At 48.4% G+C, this 24,985-nt stretch overlaps 1 protein-coding gene across 9 annotated transcripts in view; it reads left to right on the forward strand.

Moving 5' to 3' along the window:
• Positions 1-24,985, forward strand: part of DGKG (diacylglycerol kinase gamma) — a 207,551-nt gene that overhangs the window by 93,737 nt on the left and 88,829 nt on the right. For 8 of the 9 annotated variants that reach the window (XR_003433362.1, XM_027109494.1, XM_027109516.1 and 5 more), the window contains 6 exons: positions 534-613; positions 1,780-1,854; positions 4,431-4,516; positions 9,074-9,163; positions 11,234-11,394; positions 19,092-19,156. Coding sequence is in view for 8 of the 9 variants with exons in the window: in XM_027109494.1 (XP_026965295.1) it covers positions 534-613; positions 1,780-1,854; positions 4,431-4,516; positions 9,074-9,163; positions 11,234-11,394; positions 19,092-19,156 (557 nt within the window). In the remaining variant the exon portion in view is untranslated. The remainder of the gene's footprint in view (positions 1-533; positions 614-1,779; positions 1,855-4,430; positions 4,517-9,073; positions 9,164-11,233; positions 11,395-19,091; positions 19,157-24,985) is intronic. The other variant, XM_027109508.1, reaches the window with a different exon arrangement.

A 24,985-nucleotide genomic window follows, 5' to 3' on the forward strand; every position in this document is an offset into this window, starting at 1 on the left:
AGGTTTGGACCGTGTTCTGGTGAGACATCTGGCTGAATGTACCCCCTGGACAGTGAGAAATGTGGAACCAGAGCTCAGGAGGAAAATGGGGGCTGGAAATGTGGATATGGAAGGTACTGGGGTGGAAGTATAGTTAACTCCATGGCTGTTACTTTATTTAGGTGTAGGCCGGATGGCCCTGACTTTTAAGATCATGATCAGTTGTATCCCTCACAAAATCTAATCTCGTGCTGTGGGCACAATGCCACACCATTGTGAGTAATTTGAAGTTGTAATGCCATTGCCCCATCTCTGATCCCAACTTCAAACGCTTGTCACCATTAACACTACTTAAAGGCCATTAGGCTGGAGACACTCAGCTGTTTCATCCCTCAGAAAACTCAGCCAGTGGACCAGCACCTTACTGCCTCCTGACCTCCTCTCCTCCGTGCCTGGAGCTGCTTCTCTCCCAGCAGCTGCCTTAGCATCCACTCTCATCGCATTCTTCCTATTGGCTGAAACAGAGCTAATTTCTTTTTCTTTTGCCTTTTAAGTATAAGATCATCCCCACCCCGGGTACCCACCCTCTGCTGGTTTTGGTGAACCCCAAGAGTGGAGGGAGACAAGGAGAAAGGTATGTTCTCTTCTTTTTCGAGATGGAGAGGCTAGGCCAACTGTAACCAAGGGGGCTGTGGACATGGCAGACCTGTGGTCCAATCCCAACCCTACCACAGACCGCTTGATGACCTGGTCCAAGGGACTTAATGTCCTTGTGCCTTGGTTTCCTCCCTGTAAAACGGAGGTAATAATCGTTTCTCCTCCCACAGGGGTGTCGTGAACATTAAAATAGACACAGTGCTAGCCTAGGGCCTGTCACGTGGGCCATTATTATGGTTCCCAGAATCAGACCAAGTTCTGAGACGTCCGTTAACTTCCCAGCCTTGCAAGTCTTTTCTTGATTTAAGAGACGTGGCAGAGGCACCTGGTTGAGACCTCCTGGCCTATCCCACCCTTGAGAAAGCAGGGCACCCGTCTCATCAGTGAAGGAAACGCCCAGTCAGTGGGAAGCCCCAGGAGAAGGGGAGGGGAGGGGTGGCAAGGAGCAGAGCAGCTCTGCCTCCCAGTGTTCAGCTCTGGGGCAGGGTGATCTGGAATCCAGGTTTTAAAAAATAATAAGCAGGGTTTAAGCAAGAATTATGAGAGTCCCCACCCCAGTCCTAGGGGCGGAGCACCCCTCCTGAACTGACCTGATTAGCCTCAAGCTGGAGCCTTGAAACCAAGCCTAGATGTGGTCACTGCCCCCAGCCCTCCTCTGCCCCAACCCCACGTCCTGCGTGTCCTCCTGATCCCAGGATTTGGGGGACCTTTCCTTAGAGGGTCCCTTGGTGCCTTTGTCTAGCCCACAAAGAGCAGAATCATCCTACCTAGAACATACGGAACATTTGGGAGAAGGTCTCCATGAAGGAGAAGTCTTTAGGAGAATGGAAATTCTGTTCTCCGGGTTGCTCTGTCCTGTCCTCTGTGCAAGGGGTGCTACTCCTGGGGTTGGAGACTGGAGTGCTGGATGGTGGGGAAGACCTTGAAATGGGGTGAGGGCATGGGTGAGGCCAGCCAGACCTGGGACTTCAGGGTCTGCAGGGCCTGCATGCACTCTTCTCCCCTCTTGGGTATAAATGCACCCACTTTCCCACCATCAATGGGCTGCAGAGGTACTTGCCCTCCTGTGACTTCTCACAATGACATTCCCCTTCTCTGTCTTGGTCTCTCTCTCTCTCTCTCTCTCTCTTTTTTTTTCCATAGAATTCTTCGGAAATTCCACTATCTGCTCAACCCCAAACAAGTTTTCAACCTGGACAATGGGGGGCCTACTCCAGGGTATGGAGATATGATCTTTACTTCTTATTTCTCCCCCACGCCCTTAGATCTCTAAAGAAGATAGCTTTTGGGGTCACGTTTTTTTTTTGTCTCTTTCATCGGTGGACTTGTCCTTCCTGCCATTTCACTCCTTTTCTCTTTTCCTCATATCTACTCTTACTTCCTCCTGGAGATACTCAGGATCACCCGTTATGGCTAACTCTGGGAAGTAGCCTCCTGTACTTTATCCCAGAAAAAGTTGTTGATTTTGTAAGAGGGAGAAATTGCATATGTCATTTGTTGGCTTGACAAGAAGGGCGGGCTGGTAGATTACTTTAACTTATTTGCAAGGCCGTATTAGCTGGTATCTTCATACTGAATTATCAGGGAGAAGGAAAGAGTTTTCTTACCACTGTCTGTGTGTGTTTCAGAAATCTGTACAGCTGACTTAGAGTTCCACTGCATGTTCTGTTGTGGGGGCCTTTAAGGATCAAGACAATTGGTTGTTCAATGAAATCACTTTTTTCCTGAATCATCCAAGTTAGACGTTGTTAAGCTCCCCCTGGCCCTTCTCCTCCTGTCATTTGCCTATTGGCCATTTCCCTGCTCATCAGCAAAGTGTCAGGGAGACGGGGAACAATGAGAGGAGACAAGGCAGCCCCTCTGCAGCGCAACGCAAGGTCTACGGGAGGAGCTGGTCCTTGTGCTGGTGGCGGACATGATGAGCCCTGTAATCAGAGGCCCCTCCAGCATTAGGGCTGGAAGGTACCCAAAGACTGGTACCTTCTTACCAGCCAGAGACAGTGCACTAGAGACATCTGCCAGCCAGCCCAAAGCTATCTCAGTGCCAGGTCCTCAGACTTGGCACCTGCTAGGCTGGGCTTTCCAACACACAGCTGCTTTGCCCAACATCTGAACCTGCATTTCTACTTTGGGCTCAGCAAGACCTTAATAGGGGCTGGAGTAAGGACTCTAAAAAGGAACTCTGTCCCTGTCTTTGGTTTGACACAAAGCTATTATTAAGGCAACGTTGGTGCAAGACCCACTAAAGGGGAAAGAAACACGAATGTAGATTCAGCACCTCTGCCGTGACTTACCTGTAAAACTGACTTCAAAATAGAGCCCACCCGTACGGCTGCGCGTACCATCACGGTCACCATGGTTGCCAATTACTGCTCCATTGTGACTTGTGACTGAGCGGCAGCCCACAAATACCTTTACCAGCCGGCTCTCTTTTAGGGCATTTTAATACTTGAATACAGACAGTACTCACTTAACTGCATCTATTCTCAATTGGTTTTGCCCAGGATGACAAGCCTGGTGGCTACTTCTAGAGCCACTGTGCCCTGAGTATCTCTCCGTGCTGTACATGTCAGCCTGTAATCAGACAGGCTGTCTAGCTGAAGTGAGCCTCCATTCAGAACCCACTTCATACCAGGAGAGCAGAATTCTGCAAGAGAAAGAGAGGGAAGGGGATGTTAATTTGCCCACGCATACACTGGTGACTCAGAAGGGATCTTCTCAGATCACTGTGCAGGGCAAAGAGGAAATACTGAGCTTCAGCTTCTCAAGCCCCACCTCAAGGCCTCCACAGGTCATGTCTGTGCTAAAGCGGAGGTTCTTCACCTTTTTTGCGCCAGGAACCTATTTGGCAGTCTGATGAAGTCTACGGACCACTTCTTAACATTAAGATAATATTTTTTAATGTATACAATGAAATATGTAGGAGTAACAGGGAAACTCATTATATGGAAAAGAACAGTTATCAAAAGGTTTAAAAACAAATTTGTGATAGGAGAATATATGTGATTTACTAAGACATTATATACCAAGTTCCAGAGACAGGTCTAGTAGCTATTGTAAATTAAAAGCAGCGATGAGCAGAAGTGATATAAAATGTCTGCCACAGCTGTAGTAAAACATCGACATACCTGTGATTTCGGCCGCTTCACAGAGTCACAGGTATTGTTAATACCTCTGTGATTTGTGGCCTACATACATAATTGAAGGAAATGCTAAAGTTCACTTAGAGCTTTAGGGAAGTTAGAGTGTAACATTTTCTTCCAGTTCGTGGCCCTCTGGCTTCTGCTCCCAGACCCCTTAGATATGCACTTCAGGTTAAGAGCCCTGCTCTAGAGGGTTAAGACCCCCGAGGGGAGATGGTGCTCCCTCCACTTAGGTCTGGGTGGGGTGAGGATGCAGCCAGCTCAGTGCATCTGACTTAAAGGGGAGGTCGTGAGGACAGAGCAGGTGAGAGAGCCGGAGAGGAGTCAGAATGCTGGGGGTTAGTTGTATCAGTGTCGAAATAAGCAAACTATGGACTCCTCTGCCTAAATCGTAGAGAATTTCTAGAAAACCATTTTCTGTGTTGAATGTCGAGTCAGCATCTCCTTATACAAAGACGGCTCCATGGGATTCATACTCAATGGCATTGCTTAGTTAAGTTCTGGTTTCATAACATTAAGTGACCCTTTCAACCCCCAAAGGAATCAAGGTCATAACATACTCCCAGGGAAGGGAGCGGGCGGGGGACTCTGACTCAAGGAGTGTCAAAGGTCAGCCTGTAAACAAAACCGTTTTGGCCTTTCTACTTCCAGACTCAACTTTTTCCGTGATACTCCAGACTTCCGTGTCTTGGCCTGCGGAGGAGATGGGACAGTTGGCTGGATTTTGGATTGCATTGGTAAGAATGGCTGGAAGGGCCTTTGCAGTTGACTTATCCTAAATATATTTAAAGTCAGAGGAAGGCAATCAACAAGAAGGAGAAACGGAGCCATGTTTTGTTCATCCTTGTTTCTACTCTTAGACCAGTGCTTGCCTAAATATCTACTTTGGGTGGAAAAAAGAATAAAAGAAGATAATGGAAGGATTCCCACTGGTACAGATGTAACAGCTTAGTTTCAGGCCTTGCTTCATAAATAGCTGTCATGGCCGGGGTTTAGGCAGTTGCAGGACAGGCCAGATGGCGGGTTGCGGGGAAGAGGAGCAGGGCTGGGACTCCAGGCAGGTCCAGGGTGCTGGATAAAGGCCAAAGAACTAAGCATTGATGCATAGCCCGGGGCAAGACACCTTGAGATGAACATCCGCAGCTGGAGCCCAGAAAGCACACCTAGAAAGCACAGATGAATGCAAGCAAAGAAGTGCCACGGTGGGCTGCGTCCAGTAGGCCGAGATCCAAAAGGCTATAGGGAGGGTAGGGAGGGCACAGGCTGGGTATCAGGAGGCCTGGGTCTAGTCCAGCTCTGCCTGGATCTGTGGGTCCTTGGACACAGCACCACCAGTAAATGATGGAGAATGATTCTGAAATTCTCGGACAAGGTATATTCAAGATCTAACCCTGGAGCACCCAGATGAACACTGGGACATGGGACATAAGCCTAGGAAAGCAGCCAGGGGTATTGCTGGGGAGGGCGGTCATCAAAGTCCGAGATGTCCCAGAGCGATAAGGCCTGCGCCGCTTTGGTCTTTTCGTCCTTCATTCCCCAAATCCTAGCTGTGCACCTCCAGATGCCCAGCGCCCCTCAAGGCACTGGTGAGGCAGCAGTGAACAGAGGACAAATATCCTACCCTCACGGAGTTTCCTTTCTAGAGGGAAGAGACAGGCAATAAACAAATAAGTGAAACATACAGTGTGTTGGAAGGTGATAAAAAAAACAGCAGAAAAGGGGGAAAGGGAGCTCGGCGGAGGGAGTGGGGTTGCAATCTAAGACCAGGTGGTTCCGAAGGCCTTGAGGAGCAGTTGACATTTGCATGGAGACCTGGAGGAGGGTGAGCCTTGCGGATACCTGAGGGTGGAAGGAACAGCAAATACAAAGGCCCTGAGGTAGGAGCAGGCCAGGCTGCCAAAGGCAGTGGGAAGGCTACAGAGCGTGCCTGGGGTGTAGTGCGTGAGGGTAGAGTGGCAGGGGATAAAGCAGAGATAATGCAGGGCCAAGTCACTAGGACATGTAGGACATTATACGGAATGTGGCTTTCGTACTGGGAAGGTCCCAAGATGCTGGATGGTTTTAAGCAAAGCAGGGACACAACAGATTACAGAAACAGAAAAGGGTGGAAGCTGGCAGACCAGTTAGGAGGCTCCTGCAGTAATCCAAGGAGGGGGACTGTGCCATGGACCACAGTAGTGACAGAGGAGGTGGCGAGAAGGAGTCAGATATCTTTTGAAGGTGGAGCCTGCAATCTTTGCTGACAGACTTCATGTGGGAGATGAGGGAAAGGAAGGAGTCAAGGATGGGCCAGGATAGACCCTGAACAGGGTGGAGAAGCCTGGGCCCCCAGGGGTCGTAAGCAGACCACCTGGAGGAGGGGGACCGGCACCCCGCACACCTGCCACATCTACTCCCCCACAGGCACTTTGGTTTCCATGGACACAGCCCTGCCAAGCAGCCACCCACGCTCTCCTGTCACCTCGGGCTCTGGAGTTGTTTGTGGGAGGAGGGAGGCGTCCTCTGGGAGCCGAGGAAGGAGAAGCTGATCAGCAGGCGGTGGATGGCTGCAGTACCTGGAGCTGCTCGCACGGGTCCCTCTCCATCCGGAAGGAGAAAGTAGGCTTTGCTGATAAGTTTTATAAAATTCAGCTGCAGAGGACACAGGTGATATACGCTCCCCAGAACAGAAAGGTCATGTGAGGTGATCTGCTTTTTCACAGGTTAGTGGCCCAAAGATTAAAAAACAAGGGTAAAAGGAGTAACTGCACAGTTTTCATTCATTCAAGAGAGAGAGGCTGAAGCCCTTGTTCTGTGCTCTTCGCCGCCCCATTTCGGTCCCCTCTCTGATGTGCTGTCCTGCTACAGCCAGAGTGGTCATTCCTGAATGTCAGTGGGGTTGTGATGTGTGCAGAGCACATCAGTGGCTTCCCAGGATTCTTAGATAAAGGTAAAAGCTCCTCAGATGCTCCACAGGCCCTAAGTGGTCTAGCAGCTGCCCACCCAGCCTCATTTCCTACCGCCATCCTCTCCCTCTAGACCCAGACACCCAGTCCCTCTCTCAGACCCTTGAAGGCACCAGTGTCCCTCTACCACAGGGCCTGTCTGTTCTGCTCCCCTGGCCTTTGCTTGGTCCGCTTCTACTTCAGATTTCAGCCAAAGTGTGGCTTCCTCAGGGAAGCCTTCCCTGATAACTCATTACAGGACCACACTCCTTTCCTTCCCAGTATGAATCTGAAATTATGCATCATTTCTATGAAGACCTTGTTAATAGCTGTCTCTCCCTCTCAACTGTAGGTACCATGAGAGCCGGAGCCATGGCTTTTTTGCCTGCTATTAGAGCCAGAACACCTAACACGGCACCTTGGCCTTCAGTAAATATGTGTGGAGATACTATGATGAATGAGATATAGTTCCCCCAGGGAGGTTACAGGACATTTGGGGAACACCCCCCAGGGAGGTTACAGGGCATTTGGGGAACAAACAAGTAGTCAGTTACAAGACAGTGTGATGAGATCGCCCCTGGTACTAAAGAAACACTCTGGAGAGGCACCAGGTCCAGACTAGGGCAACCAGGGAGGGCTCTGTGCTGAGCAGCAGAGAGCTTGTGGTTTAAGGCCCTGAAAGCACTTCAGCAAGGTTGACGTGTCGAGTGGGAGGCAGGACATGAGAAGGATGAGGCTAGAGAGAAAGGCAGAGCCAGGAAGGGCTTCGCTGCGTGCTAAGGGGTGGTGGGAGCCATGGCAGAAGGGAAAGCAGTGGACTAGTGTGATCAGGCTCATGGTTCAAGGATTTCCTGCCGGGGTAGAAGTGTGGAGAACACACTGGAGGCTGAGAAGGCAGAGAGGAGGCTGCTGCAGCAATAGCAGTGGGAAGGAATCATACCGTACGAGAACTCAGCCATCACCACGGGATGGAGAGGAGAGATTGCTTGGAGAGCTATTAAGGGGATAGCATATAGAAATTGATGTGTAAATGGATGTGGGACAGCATATAGAAATAGGTGTGTGAAGGGGAAATCTAGAATGACATCCATGTTTCTAGCCTCAGCACCGTGAGGATGGTTGATCTGCTGGGATGGGAACCACAGAAGAAGGGGCAGACCTAAGCAAACAAGGGCCTTCCAGGCAAAGGGAAGAGCACATGCAAAGGCAGGGAGGCATGAATGTGGACTGTGTGTTCTGAGAAAATGAGAGAGTCCAGTGATTCACTCCATCTCAACCCTCTTGGTGGTAGTCTCAGCCCTGAGTCTTGCCTAAGCTCAGCCACTTCCGGCATGAGTCCGATTACCTGGGGCATCTATGAACACCTGTTCTGCTGGGGCAGCCCTAGCATGAGCTTCACGCAGGATGCTGATTCTTGCATCACTCCCCACTCAACCCCCAGCCATGCTTCCCAGTCACATCCCTCACATCCTCCCCCGGCACCTGGTGCACTGAGGTTTATGTAAGTGGTGTCCTCCGGAGCCCAGTGGGTGTCTGGCTTCCTTCAGCTTTTCCAGCTCAGCCAACATGCTGCTGTAGACCTACAGCCAGATTAAAACATACATGTTCTGATGTGCTTTCTCTAACCGTTCAGTCTGATGCTCCTTTACAACCATCATAGGAGACAGGATTAGGAATCGGTGTGTTAGCAGGTCTGGGAGGTGGTGGAAGTGGCAAACTGGTACCCGGGTGCCAAATAACACCTGGGGGTTTTGCTTCTTAGACACAGTGTTATTTTTAAGCTTCTGAGCCTGAATGACTTGAGGCGAGGCATCTTCAGTTTTCCAAGTGCCCCACCATTTTCTGATATCTCAGACCCACCTGTTTTACTATTTATGCACCTGCCTGGCCTCTGAAGAAAGGAGGAGCATGGACTTGGAGTCACAGAGATCTGGGTTTGGATCCTGGCTGTGGAATGACTTTCCCTCTGTGAACCTCCATTCCTTCATCCATGAGAATGATAATACCTTGCAGGGTCTGTCTGAGGGATAAATGGGGTAAATGCTACTTATCATTAAAGATTAAAACTGTGCAAACTAATGTTTTTGAGCTATATGCTTTCACCCCAAAGGAAAGAATTAGGATGAAATGAGGATAAACAGGTGAATGTTACAGGGAGACAGATTTAACTCAATTTGAAAGATTCCTTTGCAGTGGTTAACACACTGCAGATGGAAAAGATGGCTTTAGGAAGTAGTGAGTTCCCCATCAGGAGAAGAATTCAAACAATGCTATGGAGGGCTTCAAGCATTAGATCAGGGATAACTAGACAACTTGAGCCTTCTATAATCACATGGCATATGGTTCTCTCTTCCTCTTCATGGGTTGCAGATAAGGCCAACTTCGCAAAGCATCCACCCGTGGCTGTCCTGCCTCTTGGAACGGGAAATGACCTGGCCCGCTGTCTCCGCTGGGGAGGGGGTGAGTCTGCATGGGAGAGGCCTTACCCTGGAGACGAGTGCTCCAATCTACAGGGAGGCTCTGCAGAGCTAGGCTGAACTTCCCTCTTAGGGATCACATTCCACGGAGTAATACTCAACTCTGGGATCATCCCTACTCCACACTTTTTCTTTAATCTCCATTCCATGCCAACGCCTGTGTCTACCCCTCACTAGATTTACTGTCAGCCTGAAACTCAGCTTCGAGTCTGCCTCCCCCAGTAGAACAAGTCAACTTCAGGGTAGAATCTCCTTTGTCTCCCCTCCAGGGTTCATCCCAGTAGGGCTCACTTAGGGATTTTTCTGCATGAAATTCCCCCTCTCCAAATTATTGATTTTCTGAATTAGGATTCAGAATGCAGACCGAAAAGCCACTTCGCCAGCTACTAGGGGCGTCCAGATCATCTTAGGGCCCCATGGCCAGGGGCCCTCATTTTGAAATTCACCGAAGGGGGGAACTCAGAATGGTACCAGCTTACAGTGCAATGGGCAGGAGCTAAGGAGAACCTTGCAAACTGCAACAGCCCCTGTGGAGCTGGGCATGCTCCAGAGAGTGGAGAGGTTCTGGTCAGCACATGGAACAGACAGATCAGCCTGGCAGGCAGAATTGAGGTGAGACTCCACGTGGTGGATCAATTCCTAGCGTGATCCAAGACCAGGTCGGCAGTGTGCGTGCTTGGAGGGCAGAGGCAGAGCAAGCAGGAGCCAGCCCTAGAAGGAAGTTGGCAGGCGTGGGCAGAGCTCCCAGGGTCCTCAACCACACACTGGGCTAGGGAAGGACCCTCTTTTCAAGAGGGGATGGGCAAACTTGTAGCCCCACGCTCTGGGCATCTAGGCAGCATAGCGAGGCACACATTTCACACAGCCTTGTGCTCCCAGATAGCATCAAGGCCCTCAGCTACCTTGTTGGTACTGCTGTCTTGTGAGGCATCCCCTAAGGAGCGGACTAGAGCCCTGACAACTTGAAAATACTCTTCAGGGTTGCCCCAAAGGTAAGCAGGAACATGGAAGTGTTATTTGAAAGAAAAGATGGTCTCTCCCACTAACTTCTCACTTACAGTTCACTTGCTACAGTAATTTTCTATTGCTACTATGTAATAGTAACAAATGATGATAAACATAGAGGCTTAAAACATCCATTTATCAGCTCACAGTCCTGTAGGTCAGAAGTCCTGGAACAGCGTGACTGGGTCTTCTGCTCAGGTCCTCACAGGGTAGAATCAGGGCACTGAACAGGCTGCGCTCCTCTCTGAAGACTCTGGGGGAAGAATTTGTTTCTAAATTCATTCAGGTTGTTGGCCAAATTCAGTTCTTTGTGGTTGTAGAACTGAGGTCCCTGTCTCCGTGCTGGTTGTCAGCGGGGACCACTCTTAGATCCTAGAGACCTCCCGTGTTCCTTGCCCGATGGATCCCTCCATCTTCAAAGCTGGCAGAAGAGAATCCCCCTTAATTCCAATCCCTCTCAAGTTTCAAATCTATTTCTTAAGGGAAAGCCCAGTCTTTCTGAGGACGCACCTGATTAGGTCAGATCCACTCAGGATAATTTCACTTTCTTGAAGTCAGCTGTGCCATGTAATATACCAAATCATGACCGTGACTACCCCATCTTATCCACAGGTCCTGGGGGTTTGCTGGGTATATATACCCCGGGGGCAGGAAATGTGGGGACCGTCTTAAAATTCTGCCTACGGTGCTGTCCATCTCCATCATGACACAGTCCTGGAACAGATCCTTAGTTCTCCCACGTGCAGCTTCCCAACCATCCAACCCACCAATTCCCCAGGGCTCACTTCAGCTACACAGGCCTGCCCATCTTTGGCCAGCACCCAGCCCTACCCCTGTTACTCTGGCTTCCAGATCACCCCAGCTTCTTTCTAATACTCCATATTGTCCTCTCCTTCTCTGTGGCCCAGGGAACCCGAGTGGCTCTGGCCCACAGACACACTGGGGAGTCTCCTGGCCCCAGATGCCCAAGGGGTTCCCTGCCCTGACTTGCATCAGCAGCAACTTAGCCTTTCTGCTCTGGGGGTAAATGCAGTGCTGTGCTCCACAGGTTATGAAGGGGGCAGCCTGACAAAAATCCTGAAGGACATTGAGCAGAGCCCCTTGGTGATGCTGGACCGCTGGCATCTGGAAGTCATCCCCAGAGAGGAGGTGGAGAATGGGGACCAGGTCCCGTACAACATCATGAACAACTACTTCTCCATCGGCGTGGTGAGTTGGCCAGGGATGGCTTTTCTGAACGGGAGACAAGTGCCTGGGTGGGCAGGAAGGGTTCTAGTCTTCCACTGTCCCCTCTGGGTCCCTATTCTTTACGTATCCCGGCTGCCCCCAGCCTCGACTCAGGTCCAGGCATCCTTGCATCTGGCCTGGGCATGGACATCCTTATCGTACCAAGCCCCGCCCATGATTATGGAGGAAGCTCCTGCCCCTATCATTCAAAAGACAGCACATTTTTCAAAAGACCTATTTACCCTTTGGATAATTTGAAGTAGTTAAAGAAAAGCGACACCAAGAAATAACCAAGGGCTGAGGTCAGAAGGAGACTCTGAGGTGAGCTTCCGGAGTTGGAAATTCTGATCCTCCAGGGAAGACGTTGTCTCAAGCTGGCTCTACTGGCTTAGCTCTCAGAATTCCATCTCTCCTGTTCTCTCCCCTCATCCCAGCCCCACTCCCCACAGTCCAAGTGCTCATAAGCCTCTGGGGCATCTCCTTCTGGCTGACCCCTCAGGCTGAGCTCTGTGTTCCCCCTGGTGCTCCCACAGCCCTCTGTGCTCACCTCTGCCTTAGATTGAAGGGGTTGTTTTATTGTGCCTGTCTCAGCCCTCCTGAAACACACACACATGCACGTACACACGCATGCACCCATACACATACACACACAGACACACAGACGGTAGAAGGACAGCACCACGTTCCTCTTTCTCCCCCTAGCTCCCATCACATGTAGCACAGCTCAGTTGGTTGGTCTTGTTGAACTCAGCTTCTGGTCCAAAGTGCATGGGGTGGACACTGCTGCCCAAACTGTTGGGGACAGCACTGGGGAGAAAAGTTATCGATCATTTCCATAAATAGAACTGGGGTTTGGGAGGAAGGTGAAACAAAGATACTAGCATTTATTGAGCACCTACTGTGTGCTCTCCATGGTGCTAGACTTTAGTCCTCACAGCAATCCTGCAGGTATTATTGTCCCCACCATCCGCATGTTACAGACGAAGCCTCAGGACACCGGGCGAGGAAGTGCACACACACTGTACCTTGCTCCAAAGCCAGGTTCCTTCCTCTCTGCTTCCCTGTCTTGGGAAGTATGCTGCCCAGTTTCATATGCACATAAGCCCCTCCAGACCAAGACTGTGTGATCATCTCAATCATAACCTGTGCCTCTTTTGCAAATGTTGGTGGTTTAAAAAAAGGAAAGAAAAAGAGAAATGATAGGTAGTTTGAGGGAAGAGCAGGGTTAAGGAAAGGGTTTTGTTTTTTAATAAGAAAACTAAAAGGAGAACCGTGAAAGAGAAAAGGAATAATAATAATACCTTATATTTATGGGATTTAAAATTTACCATATTCACAGATATTTTGATTCTTATGATTACACTGGAGGGCAGTACTACCTCCGCTCTGTAAGTGAGGAAATAGAGGATTAGACTAAGGGATTTGCCTTCATTTTCTGACTCCCAATGCCGCCCTCTTTTTCTATTACTAAAACAGAAAAGAGAGGCATTGCTGGACCCGTGATCAGGCTCTGAGAGGATGGGGGCGCCGGACGAGAAACATATTCAGGGGTCTCTGCTGTCCTGATATGGTTTATCTCCCCAGCTCCCCTGCCCTCATGGGGGAAGACGTCTTTCCCTAGCACCCTCCAGCTCCTCCCCCAGTGACCTAGGCAGACCTCTCCCTCCTTTTCTTGGCTCAAAAGCCCCTCTCCTTTGGGACCACCTGCTCAGGTTCCACTTCACGCAGTCTTCAGCTTCTGCAAATCACACTTGACTGACAGGTGTTCGGGGGGTCAGAGGACTTCTGGAGCACGGGCTTCCCATCTTTACAGTGTGACAGAAACTCGTGTCCTTTTTCCTAAACCAGAGGATAACTTGCTGACGTGTACCGAGTACCTAATGCACACCAGGCACAGTGTCCCTATTGGTGGGTACAGCCCTTGCCCTTTTACATTTTGTAAGAAGGATCTGTAGCTTAGAAGGATAGAGACCAGTCCAAGCTGGTGAGTGATAGAGCCGGGACTCACTAGAGTCGAGTTCCAGTGCCCACCTAGCTATGGACCATGAGCCATGCAGCCTCTGCACAGCCCTCCATCTCCATGCTGCCGAATGCAGCAGCATTGGGTGGGGAGGCGGGCCTTAAAATCTAGTGCGTGATGGCTCGCCTATACCCCACCTGTACCCTTTGTCAGAAATGTAGATTCCAGCCCCGTGACAGATCCTGATTCACATTGATTCAGTTGGTCCGGGCAAGGTCTGGGAATTTGCATTTTTAACAAGCCCCTGAGATAATTCTGATGCAGACAGTCCCAGTCAGGTCCTCAGTGAGTGAAGACAACCCGTTAGAACAGAGAAGGATGGTCAAAGGAAGTGGTTCTTCACAGGGGCAGAACCCAGATCTGAAGTAGATGACAGAGAGAAAAGATGGAAAGGAGGGGAAAGCAGCACCTGTAAGCCACGGGCCAGAAGTGAAAGCTGAGCCGCAAGACTGGGTGATCTGCCTGGGAGCTTCCAGATGGCAGGTTACACCCACGGCTGCCTTCAGAGTCCTCAGCTGCAAGTGTTTCTTAACATGCCCAGCTCTGGCTGCCAGAAAAAACAGGATTCCTAAGGCCTTCCCGTCCATCTGTGCCAAGCGCCATATGCAAAAAATGACATTCACTTGGTATTGCTGACCAAATGGATGACCATGCCGGAAAGGAAGATACAGCTTCCCCTCAACTAGATAACCAAGCCCTAACCCCAAAAGCCAAAAACTGGGCGTGGTTTTAATTCATTCTTACAAATAAGACAGAAGTGGGTGGGGGGATGGGAGGGAGGGAGGGAGGGAGGAAAAGAAGGAAAGAATACAGACTAACTGTCCCCCAAGGAAATGCATAGAGGGACTTCCCTGGCAGTCCAGTGATTAAGACTCCACGCTTCCACTTCAGGGGGCTCGGGTTCTATCCCTGGTTGGGGAACTAAGATATCCCGCATGCTGCGTGGTTCGGCAAAAAAAAAAAAAAAAAGGAAATGCATAGGAACAGATTCTCCATTTCTTTCAGCGGTCAAGATATTTATTTGCCCTGGGCTGACCTATAATAATCCAATCGGTTCATCTTTCAAATTATGAAGAACTTCACACAATCTTTCTGTTTTTTTTCATATACCTTTAGCTTGTGCGTGTTTAATATTTTATTGCAAAGCGGTGAAGAACCAGGATTGTTTTTATCTCACTGGTGTACCCTTAGCCTTGTCTCAATAAAATGCTTGCAGGGTTTGTGTGCTCACTCTTTAAAAGCTGGAAAGGGAAATTCTTGAGAAAACAAGTAGCCAACATGTAACCCTAAGAGAATCTGGGGCTGACATTTGCAGAAGCTCTTGCTCCCTATTTGACTTCCCAAACTTTGTAAGAGGAGAAGTAGTATGTAAACCAACCCCCAGTTTTACTTCCTTAAGATGATTAGAGTCGGACTCCTTTGGCAAAGAGAGCTGCAGTCTTCGCCTCTTTTGGAGGACCCGGAATATCTTACTGATATCAAATGTCTGCTGCCCTGCACTTGTAAAGGTGGTGACAATGACCGCTGCCGTGGTGTCCCTAGGTGGTAAAGAATTCACCCTGATGAGTTCACTCACTCCTCTTGGTGCCAATAGAACCCATTTAATAGATGGAGGGATAAGCAGGGCAGACTCCTACCCTAATGAGAGAGTGACAAAGGCCTCACTGTCACCACATTCCCATCACCCACAAGACACGCCAGCTCCCCACCAACGAAGAGCTGAGATTGTTGGCCTTCTCAGCCCTGAGACCTGATAACACCCACTGGCAGGAGATTTTAAACACAGTCATTCAGGACGCTACTTCCTCTGACTTCTCTGGCCTCCTCATCCCTGCTCTTTATTTTTGGATTTGCAGAAATGTCAGGATGGCCAGGTATCAGTGACAGGAAGTTTGGGACTGCAAAATAATTCCTGTGGTATATGTAATTCTGAACACCTCAAAGGCTCTGCTTTCACTGAGCCTTAATGGGATGAGTAAACAGCTAATCCCTTGAGTCAATGAAATCTATTTCTGATGCTAGGGGAACCCAGGGGCCAAGGAGAGGCCAGAGTCATTACACTAACCCACACATCATCTTCTACCTGACATTCTGTACTTATTAGACTTTAAGTTTCCACAATGGTAGACCCATTAGGGAATTTGTCAGAAAGTCATCATTTCCCTGCAGCTTTTAAATTCCTTCAGCCTCAGGTTCTTGTCTGTCACCTATGAGAGCCAGGAAGGTACTTGATCTATGGGCCGGGCCCCACTGAGAGGTGTCTTGGACAAGGGGTCTACACTCTTTTTCATTCCCCAATCTGCTGTCATTTTTCAGAACAAGCCAAATTCCAAATAATGTGTCTTATTGTCTCCTTTCTGTTTTTTTTTTATCTCCATAGATTGCCAAAGTGACTTAGACCTACATTGTCCAATATGGTAGCCATTAGCCACATGTGGCTATTGTGTACCTGACATGGGGTTACTCTAAGTTGAGAGATGCTATAAGTATAAAGTACACATCAAATTTCAAAAATGTAGTCTGAATGAATTTTAAATATCTCAGTGATTTTTAGATTAACTACATGTTGTAGTGATAATATTTGTGAATTGAAATGTATTATTAAAATTAATTCCATCTGTTTCTTTTCACTTTTTTTTTTTTTTTTTTTTGCAGTATGTGGGCCTCTCACTGCTGTGGCCTCTCCCGTTGCGGAGCACAGGCTCCGGATGCGCAGGCTCAGCGGCCATGGCTCACGGGCCCAGCCGCTCCGCGGCATGTGGGATCCTCCCAGACTGGGGCACAAACCCGTGTCCCCTGCATCGGCAGGTGGACTCCCAACCATTGCGCCACCAGGGAAGCCCTCTTTTCACTTTTTTTAATGTGGCTACTAAAATTTTTTTAATTTATTTCTATTGGACGGGACTGGCCTAGACATCCAAATAGCTCAGAGTCCAAATGACTACTGCTTATATTTGGAAGGGGCACAGGAATCTTTTGTCCAACTCTGCACTTGGGAATTTTAGTTCAGGAAAGAGTAGCCATGTGTCCATACTGCTTTTGTCTCCTTTTCACCCCACACCTCATAGAAAGGACCCTGGAGAATGAGGCCATCAGAAATAGGGGTGCAATTCCCACCTCCACCCCCACCGTCCGAACTGAAGTCTCATTTTGCTGGAATTATTACAAGAAAGGGTTGGAACCATGGTAGCACTGGTTTCTAAAATTTAAATGAAGTCACTACTGAATGTAAGTACAGCCAGCTCAGGGCCTGGCACAGAGAAGCCCAGAAGAGGAGAGAGGTGAATCTTGCCTCTCTTTTTCAGCCCCAGGTAGAGAACCATGGTAAGAGTCTTTACCAGCATTGCCTTTTCAAAACCGAACAGCAAAGGACCTGCTCACTCCCTCTGACCACTTTGTGTATTTACCACAGGATTACATTGTCAAATTAGGAACCACATGCTTAACTAGTAATATTGTAAAGGCTGGTCTTTGTGAAAAGAAGCTTTGCAAAACCTAGTTATGAAGAAGAAAAAAAAAAACAAGGATAATCGGAACTACACAGAGGACAGGGGCCTGTGCACATATCCCAGGGAATTAAAAAACCAGGAGCCAGTCATAACAGCGTTGGGGGCAGGGGATAGTGAAGTACAGATCGTGCCAGGCAACATGTGATTGCTTTCTTCTTTTCTTTCTTCTTTCTTTTTTCCTGACAGAAGAAAATTACTGCTTCAAAAGAACACAAGTAGATAGAATGTTTTCTTGAATTCTAAAGAAGCATTTGACAGATGTCACATGAATCTTATTCAGAGTGTTCACGAAACTTGCTCAGAGGAGGGAACTGGGGGCATGAAGTGCTCCTGCCTGGAGAAGCTGTGCAGGCTGGATAGGCCCAGAGGACAGAGGCCCCCCCCCAGGGTGTTGCATCTCTCCCACCGTTGTCCACAGGGGTGCCTAAACTTCAACTCTTGATGTGTCTTAAAAAACTAACAAAGAAATCAATAACTAGAGTTTAAATGTTAAATTCCTAATACATTGTTTCAGCAAAGAGTGTTTGCCAACCATAAAATAAGCCCACATCCTTGACTTGCCCTGTCCGCCTTTCAGCAGGGCCTGCTAGCTGGGTTTACTTCTCTGCCAAGTGCAAATATTACAAAAGCTTCTCTTTGCCCCCAACTTGCTTCTGGATTTTCTGTCCCCACCCTTAGCCTGTATTTTACTCCCCACACACAGCACATGCTCAAAATAAGCTTCTGCACTGAGCTACACCTCCTGATGTTAAAAAAAAATTATTTTTTCAGAAATTTTCTTTTGTCGGATTTCCACATCAAGAAAAGAAATTAATATGCACTAGCTGAAAATTCACTGTGTGGAATTTGAGTTTTCTTTTAGCTACACAGTCCAGTAAATGCGTTTCTGTATCTTTTTTTCCCTGCACGAATCTGAATCAGCTCCCTTGTTCTGTCGCCACTCCCCCCACCCCCTCCCCTCCCACCCTCCCCCACACCCTCCCCCACACCCTCCCATCCCCTCTCACCCCCTCTCCTCCCACCCTCCCCCACCACCCCCCACCATTCCTAGTTCAATTAGCCTGTTTATTTCTAAAACCCACCACCTGCGCCCCCCCCCAGATGTGCTGGGGGGAGGCCTGAGCGGCGAAGGCGGGGCGTAGCACATTCTTTTGCTGGAAAAGGAGACCATTAACAAGGGCGGAGGACCAAATTTGAGGAAGAAAGATGAGTTCAGTTTTAGGACTGAAATTCAGGTTTGGTTCTAGAGTGATGCACTGTGGAGACATCAGCAGCTACATGCTAGTAACAACTATGAGAACTCAAGATGGCCCGTGGCACGGAGTGTAGGCTGCAGAACGGGCTCAGGGCTGTGAAGTTCTGCTCCGAGCATGGAGAGCCCGGAAGCATGGTGACATGAGAACTATCCTAACTGTGAGTTCTGAGGAGCAGGTGGCCAAAGTGCAGCAAAGGAATGTGCTAATAGGAGGACAGCAAAGTGTCCGTAGAATGTGATAATGAGACTCTTACTGACCTTGGGGAGAGTTGTTTCCATGGAGTGATCAAGAGGCAGAAGTCAGAAGTTTAAATATATTTTTAATTATCTGCTAAGCCTGTTATCCAATGCTACCAATTCTGTCTACTGATAGGGATGATTAAGAGTTAATATATAACAGCATCTACCAACATCAGTTTTCTGGTTTAGAGAGTTATGTAAGATGTTATCACTGAGGGGAGCTGGGTGAAAGGGACACAGGGACTCTCGGTACTATTTTTGCAGCTTCTTATGAATATTCCAGAATACAAAGTGTTTTTTTAAAGAGTGAATAGGGTGAGGTATTTCCAAACACTCACACTCAGCCCCATGTGGGCTTCTGCGTTCTCACTGCTCACAGACCCAGACACGCTCCCTGCCCCCAAAGGGCAGCCGCGTCCCCTTTCGCTCTCCCTGAACTCGGGCGGGTAGAGGGTGAACATTGCAGACTATAACGATGGGGGGCACTGGCCCCTAACCTTGGACCTGGTGTCCAGCCTCTGTGGGGGCCTCCCTGGTCTCCCCTGTGAGATCTGGGGGATTTCGGTGAGAGAGTGTGCTCGCTTCCCTTCCTTCCACATTATGCAGGGTCAGGACCACTAACCAGGGATCTGCTTTCTGTCCCTTTGCCTTTCAGGATGCTTCCATCGCACACAGATTCCACGTGATGAGAGAGAAACACCCTGAAAAGTTCAACAGCAGGTAAGAGGGCTCAGCGGGTGTAGCCGGGGCTGCACTGCCCACCTGCCCTGCCTGCGCGGCCACCGGTCCCAGGCCTCCACCTGCTCTCACCGAAATGTTCTCGGCCCGGCTGCCCAGCGCTTTTCCTGCCACGTTGCCGGAAGGGGGCTTCCATTTCCAAGAAGAAAGCAATGTCAGAAACCTGTCGCAGTCTGGTGGCCTTTCCCCTCGCAGAGGGTGGTGTGCAGAGGGAGGGCCTGGAGCCAGGAGGGAGGGCGTGGTGCGCCCGCTTTGGGGAGTGGGGGTCTGCGCTTGACTAACTGGATCCCCCTCGTGGGGCGCGCCGCTTTCTCAAAACCAACTGCTCCCAGCCCCAGTCTCTTGACTCCTCGGGTGAGGGGCTGGCAGGCGTCAGAGGCCTCAGCTTCCCCTCGTTGCAAAGAGGAGGGGGTGGCGGCTCGCGTCCCGGGCCGAGAGGGCCGAGAGGGCGGCGCCTCCGCCTCCGCCTTCCCTGCCGGCAGAGGGCAGCAGAGGGAGGCCCTGCAGAGGCGGGGAGCCCGCCCGAGCCCAGCCTCAGCCCGCGCACCTGGGAAGGCAGGCTGTGAGGTCCAAAAACCAAGCAGAAGAGAAAACCAGATCATTTGCAAAGTCAAACCATTCTGCCGGCGGGTAGCATATGGCCACCCTGGGATTGCCCAGTTACCTTTCTCCCTTCCTCCTTGTCCTCTTCTCGGTGGTTAATTTGCGTTCTTTCTCTTTCCTTTTTGTTGGACCTTATCTAAGTGACCACTTGATCCCACCCCACCCTCAGGCAGGTGGGGAGGAGAGGGGGTATTAATTTGGGCTCAGTTTGAGTCTAAGAGACTTGACTTTATTTAGCCCACCAAGCAGCAGTCCAGTGTTACCCGCACACGTTCATTTAAAGCCAGGCACTCCCACAGACCTCCATCATTTTCATCCCTCCTCATCTCCCCGGACCCCATGGCTGGGAGGTTAACCAAGAATCAGAAAGTCTTTTTCGGGATCAGAAACTGAACATAATGAAGCTACTTTGACTTCAGGAAAAGTGATCTGTGGCGTCTAATAGCTGAGCTAACCTTATTCGAATGTACTTTCTCTCACACACACCAAGTCAGTTCACAGAACACTATTAACACGTATATTTTCAGCCCCTACTCCTATTATAATCACAAACTTACAGATCAACTGATGCTCTTCTCACAATCTTTTTCACTCTAATATATACACCCAAAAAATCACTTTAAAAAAATACTTCTCTTCCATCCATTCCAGACGTTTAAGGTCCTCTTTTTACACAGGTACCATTATGCATACTCATGCATACATGCTTGATAAGATGCCAAATGTTTGTGAAATCCATGGGGGGTTCTGTTCATTCATTCAACGAATGTATCTTTTGAAAACAGTACCAGGCACTGTTGTATGGGTGTTTTGGATAGACATGTGTAGGGGGCTCACAGTGCAGGTGTGGAGACAGACCGGAAAGCAGCATTGCAGAGTGATCTGTGTTAAACGATATGAATCAAGGTGACATAAAGCAATGGCATGGAATTTGATGTGGAGGGTCTTCCAACTAGAGAGATGCCTGAACCAAGACACAGAAAACAAGTAAGTACTTTCCAGGTTGACAGAAAGAGAAGGTCAACCCAGCGAGAAGGAACCAAATGTACCAAAAGATCCAAAGGAGTGATGGAAAACAGCCTGCTTGGGCAAGAGCAAGCTATTCAGTGTGGTCTGTTGTGTGGTCTCCTTTAGTGGAAAGAAGCAAAACCTCCGCAGTTTGTAGAGAGCAAGGAAGCAGAAGGAGGGAAGAATTTCTCCATACTGCAAAAATCAATAGACAGGTCAACATATGACATAAATAGAGCAATCATCAGTTATCCACATGATTAAGTACAGTTAGAAAGATACCTCTGTCAGAAAAAAAGTTGTAACTTCATTTCAACCCAAGTATGAACAGTTTCACTGTGATCTGAATGACTACTTTTCCTCCCCACTTCCCAGTTTCCATCAACAAGACTACTCTTTGCAGTTAGGTGTGTATCTTACTCTTCACCTGGTTGAGGTCAAGGTCATGTGGTCACCTAAGGATGCCAGACACAGGGATTTGCATGTAAATCCATGTGCCTACTAACAAGTGAAGAAGTAGTGGCGTAGAGGTAGGCCCTGTTTCACAAGGTCCCAGAACACTTCCTGTTAAGAACTTTTGAGTCCATGCTGCTTCTACCCTGCCTGCTTGCTCATGTTGAAAATACCCAGGAATGCACAGTTTGTCCACTGAGAGGCAGGCGAGCAGCCATGTTTTTCCAGGATTCCTTATTTAGCTTTGGAGATGGTTTTAAATAGGCAGGTGGTTGTTGCCATGGTTACCCCATTACACCAGCAGCTAAATTTAGGAAGGGCCACAAGGGATAGGAAGAAAGCTTGATACGGGGATTTGGAAATGTAAATGATATTATCAAACAAGGTTTCAGTTTTACTCAGCTAAACTTAGGTTTTCCAAAGAGTAGTCACTGCTTGGCTGGATGCCCTTACTGTTAATGCCTGGGACTAGGCCCTCAGGGATAACCCTGAGGTTGAATCTAGGGAGTTGTAACTGTTTTGTTTTGCTTTGTTTTGAACAAGCACATGTGACTAGTCAGGGCTAGAATTTATCAGGAAACTTGAATCTTTTGCGTTGCTCATTCGGTTTTCTGGGCTATTCTAACAAGAATTCTTAACCTAGGTACAAGGGCTGCAGGAGGCCTGAAGACACCTTGGAATTGTATGTAAGATATTGAGTACATTTTTCTGTAGAGAATGTCCATAACTATCAGAAGGTTCTTGAAGGGACCCATGACCGCTCAAACTGTTAAAAGTAACAGTTCTGAGCCCTCTTTGAGTCCTAAGAGGCATCAAATTATGACTCAACTGTTGGGGTTTCAGGAAATTCTTCCCCCAGTGGCCTCTCGACATAGGTTGTTTGTTGGCAAGGAAGGTGGTTGGTTGCACACAACTGGTGTTCCCTGTGGAATCGTTTTGTTCATGGAGTAAGAACCAGGCCCAAGGATGCTGGATGATGAGCCAGGTGTGATGTCAAGTATTAGAAGACCTTTAATGGCAGGGATAGGGCTATATTGAGTTCCTTCTGCTTCCTAATCATTAACAGGCTAATTACTAATTGCTAACTTAGGAATGTTATGAAATTTATCATCTCATTGTTGGCATAAACAAAAGAGAGATTTTATTCACCTGAGATTATATAATGTGTTAGAAGGTATTCTAGGACACAAGGGTAATTAAGACATGGTTCCTGCCTTCAAGGAAGTCATAGTCTAGCAAAGAAAAAATAAGCCTCAAATATTTTTTACAAAATGATTTTCACATACAAAGAGGCTACATGTTGAAGGTCATAGAGTATACAGGAAGCTGTATAGTATAAGACACTTATTAATGGTCGTATCCTAACATCACTTGTAAATGAATTGTTTAGAGTGCAGAAATTGTGTTGTAAGGGAACCAAACTAAGAACTGTTATTTTTTGAGCTCCTACTACATGCCAGGTGATAAACTAGTTATTTTAAATACATTAGAATATTTGAATCCCCAAACTGCCCTACAAGGTAAATACTAACATTCCCATTTTACAGATAACGGAACTGAGGCTGGGAGAAGCCAAGTCACCCGGCCGAGGTCATACATCTTTTTAAGCAGTGGGGCTGATCTGATTTAAGCTAGCTTCTAATTCTAGAGTTCAAACTCTGTTCTCTGCACTTGCTATCTTCCATGGATTGCATCAAGCAAACACCAATTGTATATTAAACATTCTGGTGGGTACTTGATACATGATCCCACCCAGTGCTTGCAATGACATGCAAGGGTAAATGCTACTGTCCCCATTTTAGAGATGAAGAAATTGAGGCTGAGGAAGGTGGCGCTATTATCAGTTGGATCCACTTTTACGGATGGTCTCCATGTGGAGGTGCCTGCTGAGTTCCAGAGAGGGACCGCAGCTATCCCACCACTCTTACCTTGTGCGGTGAGACTCTTCTCCCTATCTCAGTGTCCACAGCAAGGAGCACGACTGACTACATGACTTGCGTGGCCCAGTGCAAAGTGAAGTGTGGGGCACCTTGCTCAAAAATCATTAAGAATTTCAAGCCAGTGACAGCAGAGCATTAAACCAACCACAAGGGCCCTTCTCAGTGTGGGTTCCCATACGGCTATACAGATCTCACAGCTATGAACTGGTCTGATCAAGGAGAGAGGAGATCAAAAAATGAAGACACATTTGCCAGGGCTCACAGAGTGGGGAGTTGGCAATAAAGGTAAAAGAATGGAGGAAAGAGGGTTTCAGTTAGGGGAGGAGGGGGACGGATTACCAGTCCCTCAAACAGGCGGTAGTCAGAATTAGCAGTGGAGCCAGCAGTGTCTTCCAGGTATCCAAGAACCAGTCCCCTACAAAGTTTCTGGACTCACCCTCTGTGAAGCGTTTTGTATGTGTGGGACAGATACATATAAACTACCTAATTCCGATGTCACTGTCAGTGAGTATCCAGAAAGAGAAGTCTAACTATGGAATTTTTTCACTGTTGCTCAGAAACTCAGAGCACTTGAGGAATGTGGTATTCCAAACCTGCTGAGTGCCATCCACTTGAATATGTCCCTCAGCAGTTTAGGCTGAAGCAAGATATTTCCTGTTAGGTCCTTGAAAGGGACCGAAAACAGAGCTTCATTCCTACCAGAAGCTGACCACCTTCCCCAAAAGCCCTTGAGTAATGAGCGGGCTGTGGAGTGTTCACTTTCTTGGAGCCAGGCCCGTGGAGTAGCTGATGAGGGGTTCCCCAGAAGCCCTAATGAAGCCTGAGTCCTGAAGAGGCTGGCAATACATCTTGCAAATAACTAAGCCCTTAATAGGTATTTACAGAATGAGGCAGCAGGGTATAGTCTAAGTTGGCATCAGAACTTGGCCCTGCCACTTACTAGCTATGTGACCTTGGGCAAGTTACTTAATCTCTTTAATCCTTTGCTTCCTCCCCTGAATCTTACACGGTTGCTATAAGTATTTAATGAGATAATGTGTAAGTGCATGGCACATAGTAGGTTCTTAGTAAATATTTGTTGTTGCATATTATTGAATGACAGGCATGAGGAAAGCATTGCCTTAAATTTGCCAGTAAGGCATTGACAATAAAAGGCTTTTCTGGTGGAGTGGCAAGTGGGATTCAGTTATAGAGTCTTGGCTTCATTGACATGGCCCTTGACCTGAAAAGTTGGAGGAGACTCCAGCTGTGATACACTGAATCTGTCCAGATCCTCTTAGGGGGCGGGAAGATAGCACCAATTAGCCAGGATTGGATTGGATTCTACAGACTGGAGGTGTAGAAAAAATTCCCTTCATTGGCTCCATGGGTGTCCAAGAGGCAGAGATTCGGGGTCTGAAGACCAGGGAGTTTAAGTCCAAATGCCAGTTTCAGGCTAGAGGCAGGATCGAGGTAGGGGTCACAGACCCCTGTTGACATTATAACTGGAGGAACAGGGTGGGAGTGAGTAAGAGGGAGTTGCAGGACAGGTGCCATGCGCTCCATGGAAAATCTGGGCTTACCAGCTGGGGCCATGGAGTGCACAGTTGGTGGGTAGGCGGGTGGCCCAGGGCAGTCAGACACTGGAGGTGTGATTCCCCTTCCTTCGCTGATGCTCGCTCTCCCCTCACCCTCCGAGCATCTCTTCTCCCACTTTAGATGGACACAGAGATGTTCTGTGGGAGGCAAAGTAGAAGCCAGCAGAGCTCAAGCCATACAATTCTGGAAGCAAAAAGGCCTCCTCTCTTGAATAGCTGTAGCACGCTCT

The sequence above is a fragment of the Aethalodelphis obliquidens genome, unplaced genomic scaffold (assembly GCF_003676395.1).
Source record: "Aethalodelphis obliquidens isolate GAN/ISIS:26980383/991018 unplaced genomic scaffold, ASM367639v1 scaffold1, whole genome shotgun sequence".
NCBI classification, from domain to species: domain Eukaryota; kingdom Metazoa; phylum Chordata; class Mammalia; order Artiodactyla; family Delphinidae; genus Aethalodelphis; species Aethalodelphis obliquidens.